Genomic DNA, 17232 nt, shown 5'->3' on the forward strand with positions numbered 1-17232 from the left:
TTTATGAAAAAATTAATTTGGCCTTACTGCTATTAGCCCATACAAACACATTGAATAACAGATTCACTACCTGGAACAACAGATAGTCCTTACTGCTATTAGCCCATACAAACACATTGAATAACAGATTCACTACATGGAACAACAGATAGTCCTTACTGCTATTAGCCCATACAAACACATTGAATAACAGATTCACTACATGGAACAACAGATAGTCCTTACTGCTATTAGCCCATACAAACACATTGAATAACAGATTCACTACATGGAACAACAGATAGTCCTTACTGCTATTAGCCCATACAAACACATTGAATAACAGATTCACTACATGGAACAACAGATAGTCCTTACTGCTATTAGCCCATACAAACACATTGAATAACAGATTCACTACATGGAACAACAGATAGTCCTTACTGCTATTAGCCCATACAAACACATTGAATAGTCCCCCCCTGTCCTATATCTGAGAGATTATAAATGTTTTTTTGTTATTTTAACATGTATTTAACCCCTTATTTTTGGCACTAAACAGTCTCCATATATACTTCCATTCATTTTTTAAAAACTGGTAACGGGGGACCTTCAATCTTTCTATAGAGGGGTCATAAAAGTGTGTCTTTTTACTGCTTTGGGGTAGTGTGGGAGGTTGCATTTCTAGACTCACTGGTTTTACACACCAACTAAATGTTTTTGGTAGACCACAATGGTCTTGTTGTGATCGACTTGCCTATCTACTGACTGTCACAACAACCTCACTATAGAGAATTCAGTTAACTACCAATTATTCATTATATTATCCAGGTTTTCCATTGGTGATCTGTCCTTGAAAAGGCTTTTTAAATAAGTCCTTACCCAGCCAGTACTCTCCCGCTGCATGTCCAAAGCCGTTCTTGTACTGGTCCCATCCTCTGTAGAAGTTCACTGTTCCATCCATCCTCCTCTGGAACACCTAGAAGGAGGGAGAGAAGGAGAGGGAGGCGGGTGAAGGAGAGGGAGGCGGGTGAAGGAGAGGGAGGGAGAGGAGAGGGAGGCGGGTGAAGGAGAGGGAGGCGGGTGAAGGAGAGGGAGGCGGGTGAAGGAGAGGGAGGGAGAGAAGGAGAGGGAGGCGGGTGAAGGAGAGGGAGGCGGGTGAAGGAGAGGGAGGCGGGTGAAGGAGAGGGAGGGAGAGATGGAGAGGGAGGGAGAGAAGGAGAGGAAAAAGATCAGACCTCTTATCTGGCAGAATACTGTTGTGTTAAAATACGGTTGATCAGACCTCTTATCTGGCAGAATACTGTTGTATTAAAATACGGTTGATCAGACCTCTCATCTGGCAGAATACTGTTGTGTTAAAATACGGTTGATCAGACCTCATCTCGCAGAATACTGTTGTATTAAAATACTTCAACAAGATCAGTGTATGTCGATGTATCACGTATTTGTTGATGCTGACTAGTATGATCTGACGGTGCTGAGGCTGACTAGTATGGTCTGAAGGTGTTGAGGCTGACTAGTATGGTCTGAAGGTGTTGAGGCTGACTAGTATGGTCTGAAGGTGTTGAGGCTGACTAGGATGGTGCTGAGGCTGACTAGTATGGTGTGAAGGTGTTGAGGCTGACTAGGATGGTGCTGAGGCTGACTAGTATGGTCTGAAGGTGTTGAGGCTGACTAGGATGGTGTTGAGGCTGACTAGTATGGTCTGACGGTGTTGAGGCTGACTAGGATGGTGTTGAGGCTGACTAGTATGGTCTGACGGTGCTGAGGCTGACTAGTATGGTCTGAAGGTGTTGAGGCTGACTAGGATGGTCTGAAGGTGTTGAGGCTGACTAGGATGGTCTGAAGGTGTTGAGGCTGACCAGGATGGTCTGAAGGTGTTGATGCTGACTAGAATGGTGTTGAGGCTGACTAGGATGGTCTGAAGGTGTTGAGGCTGACTAGTATGGTCTGAAGGTGTTGAGGCTGACTAGTATGGTGTTGAGGCTGACTAGTATGGTCTGAAGGTGTTGAGGCTGACTAGGATGGTCTGAAGGTGTTGAGGCTGACTAGTATGGTCTGAAGGTGTTGAGGCTGACTAGTATGGTGTTGAGGCTGACTAGGATGGTGTTGAGGCTGACTAGGATGGTGTTGAGGCTGACTAGGATGGTCTGAAGGTGTTGAGGCTGACTAGGATGGTCTGAAGGTGTTGAGGCTGACTAGGATGGTCTGAAGGTGTTGAGGCTGACTAGGATGGTCTGAAGGTGTTGAGGCTGACTAGTATGGTCTGAAGGTGTTGAGGCTGACTAGGATGGTCTGAAGGTGTTGAGGCTGACTAGGATGGTCTGAAGGTGTTGAGGCTGACTAGGATGGTCTGAAGGTGTTGATGCTGACTAGGATGGTGTTGAGGCTGACTAGTATGGTCTGAAGGTGTTGAGGCTGACTAGGATGGTCTGAAGGTGTTGAGGCTGACTAGTATGGTCTGAAGGTGTTGAGGCTAACTAGGATGGTCTGAAGGTGTTGAGGCTGACTAGTATGGTCTGAAGGTGTTGAGGCTGACTAGGATGGTCTGAAGGTGTTGAGGCTGACTAGGATGCTGTGATGGAGTTGAGGCTGACTAGTATGGTCTGAAGGTGTTGAGGCTGACTAGGATGGTCTGAAGGTGTTGAGGCTGACTAGTATTGGCTGAAGGTGTTGAGGCTGACTAGGATGGTCTGAAGGTGTTGAGGCTGACTAGGATGGTCTGAAGGTGTTGAGGCTGACTAGGATGGTCTGAAGGTGTTGAGGCTGACTAGGATGGTGTTGAGGCTGACTAGGATGGTCTGAAGGTGTTGAGGCTGACTAGTATGGTCTGAAGGTGTTGAGGCTGACTAGTATGGTCTGAAGGTGTTGAGGCTGACTAGTATGGTGTTGAGGCTGACTAGGATGGTCTGAAGGTGTTGAGGCTGACTAGTATGGTGTTGAGGCTGACTAGGATGGTCTGAAGGTGTTGAGGCTGACTAGTATGGTCTGAAGGTGTTGAGGCTGACCAGGATGGTCTGAAGGTGTTGAGGCTGACTAGTATGGTCTGAAGGTGTTGAGGCTGACTAGTATGGTGTTGAGGCTGACTAGGATGGTCTGAAGGTGTTGAGGCTGACTAGTATGGTGTTGAGGCTGACTAGGATGGTCTGAAGGTGTTGAGGCTGACTAGTATGGTCTGAAGGTGTTGAGGCTGACTAGGATGGTCTGAAGGTGTTGAGGCTGACTAGTATGGTCTGAAGGTGTTGAGGCTGACTAGGATGGTGTTGAGGCTGACTAGTATGGTCTGAAGGTGTTGAGGCTGACCAGGATGGTCTGAAGGTGTTGAGGCTGACTAGGATGGTCTGAAGGTGTTGAGGCTGACTAGGATGGTCTGAAGGTGTTGAGGCTGACTAGTATGGTGTGATGGTGTTGAGGCTGACTAGGATGGTGTGATGGTGTTGAGGCTGACTAGTATGGTCTGAAGGTGTTGAGGCTGACTAGTATGGTCTGAAGGTGTTGAGGCTGATTAGGATGGTCTGAAGGTGTTGAGGCTGACTAGGATGGTCTGAAGGTGTTGATGCTGACTAGGATGGTGTTGAGGCTGACTAGGATGGTGTTGAGGCTGACTAGTATGGTCTGAAGGTGTTGAGGCTGACTAGGATGGTCTGAAGGTGTTGAGGCTGACTAGTACGGTCTGAAGGTGTTGATGCTGACTAGTATGGTCTGAAGGTGTTGAGGCTGACTAGGATGCTGTGATGGAGTTGAGGCTGACTAGTATGGTCTGAAGGTGTTGAGGCTGACTAGTAAGGTGTGAAGGTGTTGATGCTGACTAGAATGGTGTTGAGGCTGACTAGGATGGTGTTGAGGCTGACTAGGATGGTCTGAAGGTGTTGAGGCTGACTAGGATGGTCTGAAGGTGTTGAGGCTGACTAGTATGGTCTGAAGGTGTTGAGGCTGACTAGTATGGTCTGAAGGTGTTGAGGCTGACTAGTATGGTCTGAAGGTGTTGAGGCTGACTAGTATGGTCTGAAGGTGTTGAGGCTGACTAGTATGGTCTGAAGGTGTTGAGGCTGACTAGGATGGTCTGAAGGTGTTGAGGCTGACTAGGATGGTCTGAAGGTGTTGAGGCTGACTAGTATGGTCTGAAGGTGTTGAGGCTGACTAGTATGGTCAGAAGGTGTTGAGGCTGACTAGTATGGTGTGAAGGTGTTGAGGCTGACTAGTATGGTCTGATGGTGTTGAGGCTGACTAGTATGGTGTTGAGGCTGACTAGGATGGTGTGAAGGTGTTGAGGCTGACTAGGATGGTGTGAAGGTGTTGAGGCTGTCTAGTATGGCACCATACAGTGAGGGGAAAAAAGTATTTGATCCCCTTTTGATTTTGTACGTTTGCCCACTGACAAAGAAATGGTCAGTCTATAATTTTAATGGTAGGTTTATTTGAACAGTGAGAGACAGAATAACAACAAAAAAATTCAGAAAAACGCATGTCAAAAATGTTATAAATTGATTTGCATTTTAATGAGGGAAATAAGTATTTGACCCCCTCTCAATCAGAAAGATTTCTGGCTCCCAGGTGTCTTTTATACAGGTAACGAGCTGAGATTAGGAGCACACTCTTAAAGGGAGTGCTCCTAATCTCAGTTTGTTACCTGTATAAATGACACCTGTCCACAGAAGCAATCAGTCAATCAGATTCCAAACTCTCCACCATGGCCAAGACCAAAGAGCTCTCCAAGGATGTCAGGGACAAGATTGTAGACCTACACAAGGCTGGAATGGGCTACAAGACCATCGCCAAGCAGCTTGGTGAGAAGGTGACAACATTTGGTGCGATTTATTCGCAAATGGAAGAAACACAAAAGAACTGTCAATCTCCCTCGGCCTGGGGCTCCATGCAAAATCTCACCTCGTGGAGTTGCAATGATCATGAGAACGGTGAGGAATCAGCCCAGAACTACACGGGAGGATCTTGTCAATGATCTCAAGGCAGCTGGGACCATAGTCACCAAGAAAACAATTGGTAACACACTACGCCGTGAAGGATTGAAATCCTGCAGCGCCCGCAAGGTCCCCCTGCTCAAGAAAGCACATATACAGGCCCGTCTGAAGTTTGCCAATGAACATCTGAACGATTCAGAGGAGAACTGTCACGAGAATTTATATCTCTATGCTTTGAATAATTCCCAGAGGGTGTAAGGCTCTGGTTTTAATAATGAATTAAACAAAGGTCCACAACCAGCAAGAATGATCTGTAGTATTTAATCATGGAGAGCTCTCCCGCCAAAACACACACACATCACCTTTTATACCCCTTCAAACAAAGGAACTTTGCTCCGCCCACCTTTAGGCACCCTGTAACCAGTTTCTAAGTCCCCTTCATCCTGGAATGTTTGTCTCAGCAGTTTCTAACTCACCCCCTCTGTTAGTGGGTTTATAATGATAACCCTAACACAGTTCTCAGTCATCATCAGTATTGGGGTGAACAATTTTAGTCATAATCATAATTCCTCTATCAATTCACCCGTTGACTAAATTTTTACACCCTCAGGATAAATGTATTTACAAGCATGATCAATCTGATCTTCATACATCAGAACTAATAAACGTTTCATCCAATTGCGGTCTTTCAGGGTCAAAGTCCTCGTCATCCACCAAGCCTGGAGGATCGTTTTTCACATTCCACTGGTCAGAGTCCGGATTCCGTCCATATCTCACCATTGGTTGAGACACTGCATTCTCCAACGCCTTACTCACCAACCCTCGGACACAGGGAACAAGACAACAACAACCACATAATACAAGCAATTGCATCCAATTGCGGTGGCTGCCCCCAAGATGGTGGCTGCTATCTTTTTCCATTTACCAAACATTTCATCAAATCACCCTATCAAAGATGTATTAACTCCCTGAGTTCTCAGCCCATTCTTCACTTAGAGCAGTCAATCCTGCAAGAGCTCTGGTGACTGTCCCATCCGGTGCGGTGTTGTTAGGGATAAATGTGCAACAATGGCCACCATTCTATAGACATCGCCCCTTTCTGCCTGATCTAGAGCCAACCTATTTTTCCAAGTCATGAGTGAGGTGGCGGATAATTGTTCAGAGATCCCCTTTACTGCATCCCTAGTCTGGCCAATAAATCGTTGTTGGTCCACAATTTTTGTTTATTGTCACCCACCAAAAGAACGTGGTAGTAAACCCTTCCCCTACTTGTATTATAGCTTGGTATCCATCCGGTACCCCCCTTGATACCCCAATCGCATCCATCTAAATAGGGCTATTCTCCTTCTTGTTAAAACTCCTCCTACATCTGTTTAACCCTTTCCTTGGTTCCTGGTGACTAATTCTAACTAGCTGAATCAGTAGAACCAGGGCGCACGTATCTAGCCACCCCTTTGGAATTCTCTGCCTTATACTGCCTTTACTGGCACACGCCCACCACACATTGGTTACAGGGGCTGTGAGGTTCAGAATTCTCTCCTGTGCTTCCGAACTTAAATCAGTCACATTACTGCTATCTCCAATTGATAATTGGTGATGTCTTTGTTTCTCTTTACCCCCTATCTGGATGTCCAGTCCCGCCCGGTCCCATATCCCCCTCCTCAAGTGTGTTTAAACACTTGAGTCTAGGAACAATCCGCCGTGGGGCTCGAACACGAATATTATGGGATTTTATAATCCCAAATTGCTTGTTGACATGTACCCCACCCGTTGGCTACGTCCCTAACCCTTATTTTGAATCCTACAGTCTGCCCTTCTCTGACTCCCATTTTGTAGGCCACTCGTCCTTGACGGTCAGTATGTCGGGTCGCTTCTCTTCTCTTTGACTTCTTAACAATGGTAAGGGCATAGCGTAGGTGTGGTGGTGGATCTTGACATATCAGGACCATTGCCGAGACTATGATGCAGCTCAGGTTATCCATATTCCCAAAAACCACCAACCCTCTCCTGCCCTCAGTCTTTCTGCTTGGTACTACCCTGTACTCACACCCTGAGAACACACTACAGTGATGATAGGTCGGGGTAGGAGATCTTCGTTAACAGAGGTGATCCCCAGACCCTATTGGTCCAGTTCTTCTCTCTAACTCTGCGTGTGTTCAGTGGTGCTTGTATGTGGTCTTACCCTCTTGCAGTGGGTAACATGGACCCAGGTTGCTCTCTCTGCTATTCTAATGGCAAAGGCAGTGACCAATATAACCTGATAGGGCCCTTCCCAACAGGCGTGCTTCCAGTCTTTCTTCTTTAGGGACTGGATCCACACCAGTCACCTGGTTAGATAGAGTGGGTCACCTTCTCCTTTAGTTCACCTGTGGGAACGACAAAGACGTATTTTGAGATCCGGCTCGAAGGACCATTTGTCACGAGAATTTCTTTCTCTAATTAAACTCAATGCTTTGAATAATTCCCAGAGGGTGTAAGGCTCTGGTTTTAATAATGAATTAAACAAAGGTCCACAACCAGCAAGAATGATCTGTAGTATTTAATCATGGAGAGCTCTCCCGCCAAAACACACACACATCGCCTTTTATACCCCTTCACACAAAGGAACTTTGCTCCGCCCACCTTTAGGAGGCCTTTAACCAGTTTCTAAGTCCCCTTCATCCTGGAATGTTTGTCTCAGCAGTTTCTAACTCCCCCCCCTTCTGTTAGTGGGTTTATAATGATAACCCTAACACAGTTCACACAGTATCGGGGGTGAACAATTTTAGTCATAATCATAATTCCTCTATCAAGAACTGGGTGAAAGTGTTGTGGTCAGATGAGACCAAAATCGATCTCTTTGGCATCATCTCAACTCGCCGTGTTTGGAGGAGGAGGAATGCTGCCTATGACCCCAAGAACACCATCCCCACCGTCAAACATGGAGGTGGAAACATTATGCTTTGGGGGTGTTTTTCTGCTAAGGGGACAGGACAACTTCACACCATCAAAGGGACGATGGACGGGGCCATGTACCGTCAAATCTTGGGTGAGAACCTCCTTCCCTCAGCCAGGGCATTGAAAATGGGTCGTGGATGGGTATTCCAGCATGACAATGACCCAAAATACACGGCCAAGGCAACAAAGGAGTAGCTCAAGAAGAGGCACATTAAGATCCTGGAGTGGCCTAGCCAGTCTCCAGACCTTAATCCCATAGAGAATCTGTGGAGGGAGCTGAAGGTTCGAGTTGCCAAACATCAGCCTCGAAACCTTAATGACTTGGAAAAGATCTGCAAAGAGGAGTGGAACAAAATCCCTCCTGAGATGTGTGCAAACCTGGTGGCCAACTACAAGAAACATCTGACCTCTGTGATTGCCAACAAGGGTTTTGCCACCAAGTACTAAGTCATGTTTTGCAGATGGGTCAAATACTTATTTCCCTCATTAAAATGCAAATCAATTTATAACATTTTTGACATGCGTTTTTCTGGATTTTTTTGTTGTTATTCTGTCTCTCACTGTTCAAATAAACCTACCATTAAAATTATAGACTGATCATGTCTATGTCAGTGGGCAAACTTACAAAATCAGCAGGGGATCAAATACTTTTTTCCCTCACTGTATATCTTTCAACTATGCTGTGATGTTTAAGCATACAATTTCAATATATCTAATCGAATAGAATCCACAGATTGTGAGTTGAAGATAAATACTTTTTACTAAGAGTGTTAGTATATTAGTAGTTGATTGACCCGGTCTCCAGATCTCCCAACAGTCCTATTTCTAGGGTCAATTTTAGATGAATGTTATGCATTTTCAGCCATTCCTGAACCTGAGACCAGAACCAGGCTAACTGAGGGCGATACCAAAATAAATGGTCTATTGATTCTGTATCCCCACAACACAATCTGCAGAGCTTCGATGATCGTATGCCCCAAATATTCAACATTTTGTTGGTGGCAAGAATTCTATATAATAATTTTAGATGAAAAGCACGAAGTCTTGAATCTTGCGTCGTTTTATATATCAACTCATACACCCTGTACCATGGAATCGGTATATCATATTTTGCAATCTGTATGGCACAGCTGTCAACATCCTGGTCCTCAAATGAAACTGGTATACCTTCCTAGTTATGCTATTTTTGTTCCTCCGCCAGTTTGATCCTTTATACTGGGCAGACAGACCAGTTCCCTACCTCCTCCCTTGATCCTTTATACTGGGCAGACAGACCAGTTCCCTACCTCCTCCCTTGATCCTTTATACTGGGCAGACAGACCAGTTCCCTACCTCCTCCCTTGATCCTTTATACTGGGCAGACAGACCAGTTCCCTACCTCCTCCCTTGATCCTTTATACTGGGCAGACAGACCAGTTCCCTACCTCCTCCCTTGATCCTTTATATTGGGCAGACAGACCAGTTCCCTACCTCCTCCCTTGATCCTTTATATTGGGCAGACAGACCAGTTCCCTACCTCCTCCCTTGATCCTTTATATTGGGCAGACAGACCAGTTCCCTACCTCCTCCCTTGATCCTTTATATTGAGGCAGACAGACTAGTTCCCTACCTCCTCCCTTGATCCTTTATATTGGGCAGACAGACCAGTTCCCTACCTCCTCCCTTGATCCTTTATACTGGGCAGACAGACCAGTTCCCTACCTCCTCCCTTGATCCTTTATATTGGGCAGACAGACCAGTTCCCTACCTCCTCCCTTGATCCTTTATATTGGGCAGACAGACCAGTTCCCTACCTCCTCCCTTGATCCTTTATATTGGGCAGACAGACCAGTTCCCTACCTCCTCCCTTGATCCTTTATATTGGGCAGACAGACCAGTTCCCTACCTCCTCCCTTGATCCTTTATATTGAGGCAGACAGACTAGTTCCCTACCTCCTCCCTTGATCCTTTATATTGGGCAGACAGACCAGTTCCCTACCTCCTCCCTTGATCCTTTATACTGGGCAGACAGACCAGTTCCCTACCTCCTCCCTTGATCCTTTATATTGGGCAGACAGACCAGTTCCCTACCTCCTCCCTTGATCCTTTATATTGGGCAGACAGACCAGTTCCCTACCTCCTCCCTTGATCCTTTATACTGGGCAGACAGACCAGTTCCCTACCTCCTCCCTTGATCCTTTATATTGGGCAGACAGACCAGTTCCCTACCTCCTCCCTTGATCCTTTATATTGGGCAGACAGAACAGTTCCCTACCTCCTCCATTGATCCTTTATACTGGGCAGACAGACCAGTTCCCTACCTCCTCCCTTGATCCTTTATACTGGGCAGACAGACCAGTTCCCTACCTCCTCCCTTGATCCTTTATATTGGGCAGACAGACCAGTTCCCTGCCTCCTCCCTTGATCCTTTATACTGGGCAGACAGACCAGTTCCCTACCTCCTCCCTTGATCCTTTATATTGGGCAGACAGACCAGTTCCCTACCTCCTCCCTTGATCCTTTATATTGGGCAGACAGACCAGTTCCCTACCTCCTCCCTTGATCCTTTATACTGGGCAGACAGACCAGTTCCCTACCTCCTCCCTTGATCCTTTATATTGGGCAGACAGACCAGTTCCCTACCTCCTCCCTTGATCCTTTATATTGGGCAGACAGACCAGTTCCCTACCTCCTCCCTTGATCCTTTATACTGGGCAGACAGACCAGTTCCCTACCTCCTCCCTTGATCCTTTATATTGGGCAGACAGACCAGTTCCCTACCTCCTCCCTTGATCCTTTATATTGGGCAGACAGAACAGTTCCCTACCTCCTCCCTTGATCCTTTATATTGGGCAGACAGACCAGTTCCCTACCTCCTCCCTTGATCCTTTATATTGGGCAGACAGACCAGTTCCCTACCTCCTCCCTTGATCCTTTATATTGGGCAGACAGACCAGTTCCCTACCTCCTCCCTTGATCCTTTATATTGAGGCAGACAGACTAGTTCCCTACCTCCTCCCTTGATCCTTTATATTGGGCAGACAGACCAGTTCCCTACCTCCTCCCTTGATCCTTTATACTGGGCAGACAGACCAGTTCCCTACCTCCTCCCTTGATCCTTTATATTGGGCAGACAGACCAGTTCCCTACCTCCTCCCTTGATCCTTTATATTGGGCAGACAGACCAGTTCCCTACCTCCTCCCTTGATCCTTTATACTGGGCAGACAGACCAGTTCCCTACCTCCTCCCTTGATCCTTTATATTGGGCAGACAGACCAGTTCCCTACCTCCTCCCTTGATCCTTTATATTGGGCAGACAGAACAGTTCCCTACCTCCTCCCTTGATCCTTTATACTGGGCAGACAGACCAGTTCCCTACCTCCTCCCTTGATCCTTTATACTGGGCAGACAGACCAGTTCCCTACCTCCTCCCTTGATCCTTTATATTGGGCAGACAGACCAGTTCCCTGCCTCCTCCCTTGATCCTTTATACTGGGCAGACAGACCAGTTCCCTACCTCCTCCCTTGATCCTTTATATTGGGCAGACAGACCAGTTCCCTACCTCCTCCCTTGATCCTTTATATTGGGCAGACAGACCAGTTCCCTACCTCCTCCCTTGATCCTTTATACTGGGCAGACAGACCAGTTCCCTACCTCCTCCCTTGATCCTTTATATTGGGCAGACAGACCAGTTCCCTACCTCCTCCCTTGATCCTTTATATTGGGCAGACAGACCAGTTCCCTACCTCCTCCCTTGATCCTTTATACTGGGCAGACAGACCAGTTCCCTACCTCCTCCCTTGATCCTTTATATTGGGCAGACAGACCAGTTCCCTACCTCCTCCCTTGATCCTTTATACTGGGCAGACAGACCAGTTCCCTACCTCCTCCCTTGATCCTTTATACTGGGCAGACAGACCAGTTCCCTACCTCCTCCCTTGATCCTTTATACTGGGCAGACAGACCAGTTCCCTACCTCCTCCCTTGATCCTTTATATTGGGCAGACAGACCAGTTCCCTACCTCCTCCCTTGATCCTTTATATTGGGCAGACAGACCAGTTCCCTACCTCCTCCCTTGATCCTTTATATTGGGCAGACAGACCAGTTCCCTACCTCCTCCCTTGATCCTTTATATTGGGCAGACAGACCAGTTCCCTACCTCCTCCCTTGATCCTTTATATTGAGGCAGACAGACTAGTTCCCTACCTCCTCCCTTGATCCTTTATATTGGGCAGACAGACCAGTTCCCTACCTCCTCCCTTGATCCTTTATACTGGGCAGACAGACCAGTTCCATACCTCCTCCCTTGATCCTTTATATTGGGCAGACAGACCAGTTCCCTACCTCCTCCCTTGATCCTTTATATTGGGCAGACAGACCAGTTCCCTACCTCCTCCCTTGATCCTTTATATTGGGCAGACAGACCAGTTCCCTACCTCCTCCCTTGATCCTTTATATTGGGCAGACAGACCAGTTCCCTACCTCCTCCCTTGATCCTTTATATTGAGGCAGACAGACTAGTTCCCTACCTCCTCCCTTGATCCTTTATATTGGGCAGACAGACCAGTTCCCTACCTCCTCCCTTGATCCTTTATACTGGGCAGACAGACCAGTTCCCTACCTCCTCCCTTGATCCTTTATATTGGGCAGACAGACCAGTTCCCTACCTCCTCCCTTGATCCTTTATATTGGGCAGACAGACCAGTTCCCTACCTCCTCCCTTGATCCTTTATATTGGGCAGACAGAACAGTTCCCTACCTCCTCCCTTGATCCTTTATACTGGGCAGACAGACCAGTTCCCTACCTCCTCCCTTGATCCTTTATACTGGGCAGACAGACCAGTTCCCTACCTCCTCCCTTGATCCTTTATATTGAGCAGACAGACCAGTTCCCTACCTCCTCCCTTGATCCTTTATATTGGGCAGACAGAACAGTTCCCTACCTCCTCCCTTGATCCTTTATACTGGGCAGACAGACCAGTTCCCTACCTCCTCCCTTGATCCTTTATACTGGGCAGACAGACCAGTTCCCTACCTCCTCCCTTGATCCTTTATACTGGGCAGACAGACCAGTTCCCTACCTCCTCCCTTGATCCTTTATACTGGGCAGACAGACCAGTTCCCTACCTCCTCCCTTGATCCTTTATACTGGGCAGACAGACCAGTTCCCTACCTCCTCCCTTGATCCTTTATACTGGGCAGACAGACCAGTTCCCTACCTCCTCCCTTGATCCTTTATATTGGGCAGACAGACCAGTTCCCTACCTCCTCCCTTGATCCTTTATATTGGGCAGACAGACCAGTTCCCTACCTCCTCCCTTGATCCTTTATATTGGGCAGACAGACCAGTTCCCTACCTCCTCCCTTGATCCTTTATATTGGGCAGACAGACCAGTTCCCTACCTCCTCCCTTGATCCTTTATATTGGGCAGACAGACCAGTTCCCTACCTCCTCCCTTGATCCTTTATATTGAGGCAGACAGACTAGTTCCCTACCTCCTCCCTTGATCCTTTATATTGGGCAGACAGACCAGTTCCCTACCTCCTCCCTTGATCCTTTATACTGGGCAGACAGACCAGTTCCCTACCTCCTCCCTTGATCCTTTATATTGGGCAGACAGACCAGTTCCCTACCTCCTCCCTTGATCCTTTATATTGGGCAGACAGACCAGTTCCCTACCTCCTCCCTTGATCCTTTATATTGGGCAGACAGACCAGTTCCCTACCTCCTCCCTTGATCCTTTATATTGGGCAGACAGACCAGTTCCCTACCTCCTCCCTTGATCCTTTATATTGAGGCAGACAGACTAGTTCCCTACCTCCTCCCTTGATCCTTTATATTGGGCAGACAGACCAGTTCCCTACCTCCTCCCTTGATCCTTTATATTGGGCAGACAGACCAGTTCCCTACCTCCTCCCTTGATCCTTTATACTGGGCAGACAGACCAGTTCCCTACCTCCTCCCTTGATCCTTTATATTGGGCAGACAGACCAGTTCCCTACCTCCTCCCTTGATCCTTTATATTGGGCAGACAGACCAGTTCCCTACCTCCTCCCTTGATCCTTTATATTGGGCAGACAGAACAGTTCCCTACCTCCTCCCTTGATCCTTTATACTGGGCAGACAGACCAGTTCCCTACCTCCTCCCTTGATCCTTTATACTGGGCAGACAGACCAGTTCCCTACCTCCTCCCTTGATCCTTTATATTGGGCAGACAGACCAGTTCCCTACCTCCTCCCTTGATCCTTTATATTGGGCAGACAGAACAGTTCCCTACCTCCTCCCTTGATCCTTTATACTGGGCAGACAGACCAGTTCCCTACCTCCTCCCTTGATCCTTTATACTGGGCAGACAGACCAGTTCCCTACCTCCTCCCTTGATCCTTTATATTGGGCAGACAGACCAGTTCCCTGCCTCCTCCCTTGATCCTTTATACTGGGCAGACAGACCAGTTCCCTACCTCCTCCCTTGATCCTTTATATTGGGCAGACAGACCAGTTCCCTACCTCCTCCCTTGATCCTTTATATTGGGCAGACAGACCAGTTCCCTACCTCCTCCCTTGATCCTTTATATTGGGCAGACAGACCAGTTCCCTACCTCCTCCCTTGATCCTTTATATTGGGCAGACAGACCAGTTCCCTACCTCCTCCCTTGATCCTTTATATTGGGCAGACAGACCAGTTCCCTACCTCCTCCCTTGATCCTTTATACTGGGCAGACAGACCAGTTCCCTACCTCCTCCCTTGATCCTTTATACTGGGCAGACAGACCAGTTCCCTACCTCCTCCCTTGATCCTTTATACTGGGCAGACAGACCAGTTCCCTACCTCCTCCCTTGATCCTTTATACTGGGCAGACAGACCAGTTCCCTACCTCCTCCCTTGATCCTTTATATTGTGCAGACAGACCAGTTCCCTACCTCCTCCTTTGATCCTTTATATTGGGCAGACAGACCAGTTCCCTACCTCCTCCCTTGATCCTTTATATTGGGCAGACAGACCAGTTCCCTACCTCCACCCTTGATCCTTTATATTGGGCAGACAGACCAGTTCCCTACCTCCACCCTTGATCCTTTATATTGGGCAGACAGACCAGTTCCCTACCTCCTCCCTTGATCCTTTATATTGGGCAGACAGACCAGTTCCCTACCTCCACCCTTGATCCTTTATATTGGGCAGACAGACCAGTTCCCTACCTCGTCCCTTGATCCTTTATATTGGGCAGACAGACCAGTTCCCTACCTCCACCCTTGATCCTTTATATTGGGCAGACAGACCAGTTCCCTACCTCCTCCCTTGATCCTTTATATTGGGCAGACAGACCAGTTCCCTACCTCCACCCTTGATCCTTTATATTGGCAGACAGACCAGTTCCCTACCTCCTCCCGCTGCCACCAGCCTCCTCCATGTTTGGGGTAATGCTGTAATCAATTGGTTGTTATCTTGGATTGAGCAGACCTTCCCATGCGATTCTAATAACTCCATGAAAGACACAACTCTACCATTCCAATTTACAATATCATTTAAAAACAAAAATACCCTATTCAAACATCTTTCCCATAAATACAGTTATTTTATCAACCAGCACATTCGAGTTCAGCCATAATATTTGTTGTAATATTTGTTATTCTGAAGGTGTTGCCCAAACCCTCAATATCTGAACGCTGTTATGTACTCTGTTAAAACAGTTTCCTACTAGGTAGCCTACTCACAGTCCATTTCCCTCCGTCAGTGTCCATATCACAGTAGACGTATGGAGGAGAGTTGGGCCCAGCAGGGTAGATCCTGTAGATACCACTGGTCTTAGAACCGTTGTTGAAGACGTCAGCGCAGTCCAGAGGCTGGAACATCAGTACCTTAGAGTGAACTGCTACTGACAGCAGCACGTGGAGGAACTTCAGGGCCTGAAACATGGGAAACCACAGAGCGCCTGTTCAATTAACATTCTGCTTGTCATTCTGTGTGTGAAACGTACAAGTACTGCTCAAAATATGGAAATAGATCTGGTTACATATAACAGTCTGTAAGTGGTAAAATGATGCAGTTGTAAAATGATGCCTACAACTTACCTGCATTGTTGGAATGGTAAAAAGTATTTTTCCAGTTGGTTTTCAGCCGGACAAGCAAATAATGTGATTGTGACTCATCCGTCCTTTTGTGTACTTTTTTTAGAAGGGGTGGGTGGATCATGATTGGCTAATATTTATCAGGGTAGCAAACACGATTTCACAATACGGGCAGTTCCACTTTTGTAATTCCCTGGACTTTCTCAGTCTTTTTAAACAAGTGTTTTTATTTGATCCGTATTATCCGTAAGTTGTCTCGACGTTACACCAGAACATGTACTCTACCTTTCTGTTACATGTTGTTTTACTTTTAACCACTTAATCGAATAATGCATAGAAATACCAGATCTGTGATCCGTGGTGCCTAATCTTGGAAACCCGGAACCAAAACCCTGCGTCACCTCCCATGTGGGACAGACGTTTCTAAAATGCAGCTAGAAACTGTTTTTTTTTTAATTGAAGAAAAATGGCGATATGCTTCAGCTGTCCAGAATTATTGTTATGTTAGTGGAAGAAGTTTAGAGGTTTAAATTTGTTAGAGGGTTGACAAATTTGAGGCTAGTGTTAATGGGTTGCACGTTTCGTCACAATATTGTTTTGAACGGTGTGACTTCCGACTGGAAATAAGACACTCCTGACTGAACCTTCTACTCAATGTATTGTCAATTGGTGCTGATGAAAATAGTGGCTTGGAAACACAATGCCATTTCTAAAGGAGGCAAATAATTAGTAGGACAACCTTCTGTCGTCGTTGTGATGTCATCAGATTGACTTTTAGCTGTAGTATAATATATAATAATAATATGCCATTTAGCAGACGCTTTTATCCAAAGCGACTTACAGTCATGTGTGCATACATTTTTACGTATGGGTGGTCCCGGGAATCGAACCCACTACCCTGGCTTTACAAGCGCCGTGCTCTACCAATTGAGCTACAGACGACCACAACTAAGGACCACAAGGACCACAGTATAACTTTAGCTAGCTAGTTAAGATAAAAGGGAAGAGCACCAGATTTTAGCTAGCTAACGTTAGGAATGCTAGGTATTTTTTTTACGAACTTCACTAGCTAATGGCAACATTGCCATCCGTCTAAAAGTAATTCGGACGACATCATAATGATGGCAAAGTTGTTTCCTACTAATTATTTGCATAATGTAGGAACCTGTTTCCAGGCCACTATATTCTAATTTTATAATTTGTCATTAGCCACCGTTCAGAATGACTGGGTACTACCGCTTGACTTCTGGGAATCAGTATGGCTGAGGCATATTTAGAATGTTCACAACAATGGCGTGACGCGACCGGGTGATGGAGGGTGCAACCAATGAAGAGTAGTGACT

At 46.7% G+C, this 17232-nt stretch overlaps 1 protein-coding gene across 1 annotated transcript; it reads right to left on the reverse strand.

Moving 5' to 3' along the window:
• Positions 1-787: 787 nt before the first annotated feature.
• LOC311117582 (microfibril-associated glycoprotein 4-like) lies at positions 788-15995 on the reverse strand. The gene is made up of 3 exons (XM_084192520.1): positions 15893-15995; positions 15536-15727; positions 788-958 (listed from the first exon to the last, which is right to left on the reverse strand). Exons 1-3 carry the CDS (start codon positions 15896-15898, stop codon positions 803-805), a joined length of 354 nt encoding a protein of 117 aa, XP_084048646.1. The 5' UTR covers positions 15899-15995; the 3' UTR covers positions 788-802.
• Positions 15996-17232: the final 1237 nt, after the last annotated feature.

The sequence above is a fragment of the Coregonus lavaretus genome (assembly GCF_964263955.1).
Source record: "Coregonus lavaretus genome assembly, contig: HAP1_SCAFFOLD_1303, whole genome shotgun sequence".
NCBI classification, from domain to species: Eukaryota; Metazoa; Chordata; class Actinopteri; order Salmoniformes; family Salmonidae; genus Coregonus; species Coregonus lavaretus.

What these genes read in the sequence shown, in the direction of transcription:
- LOC311117582 (XM_084192520.1), bottom strand. An exon ending in CTGACGGAGGGAAATGGACT is followed by an intron (nt 959 to 15,535) that starts GTGAGTAGGCTA and finishes CCCTCCTTCTAG; the next exon opens with GTGTTCCAGAGGAGGATGGA.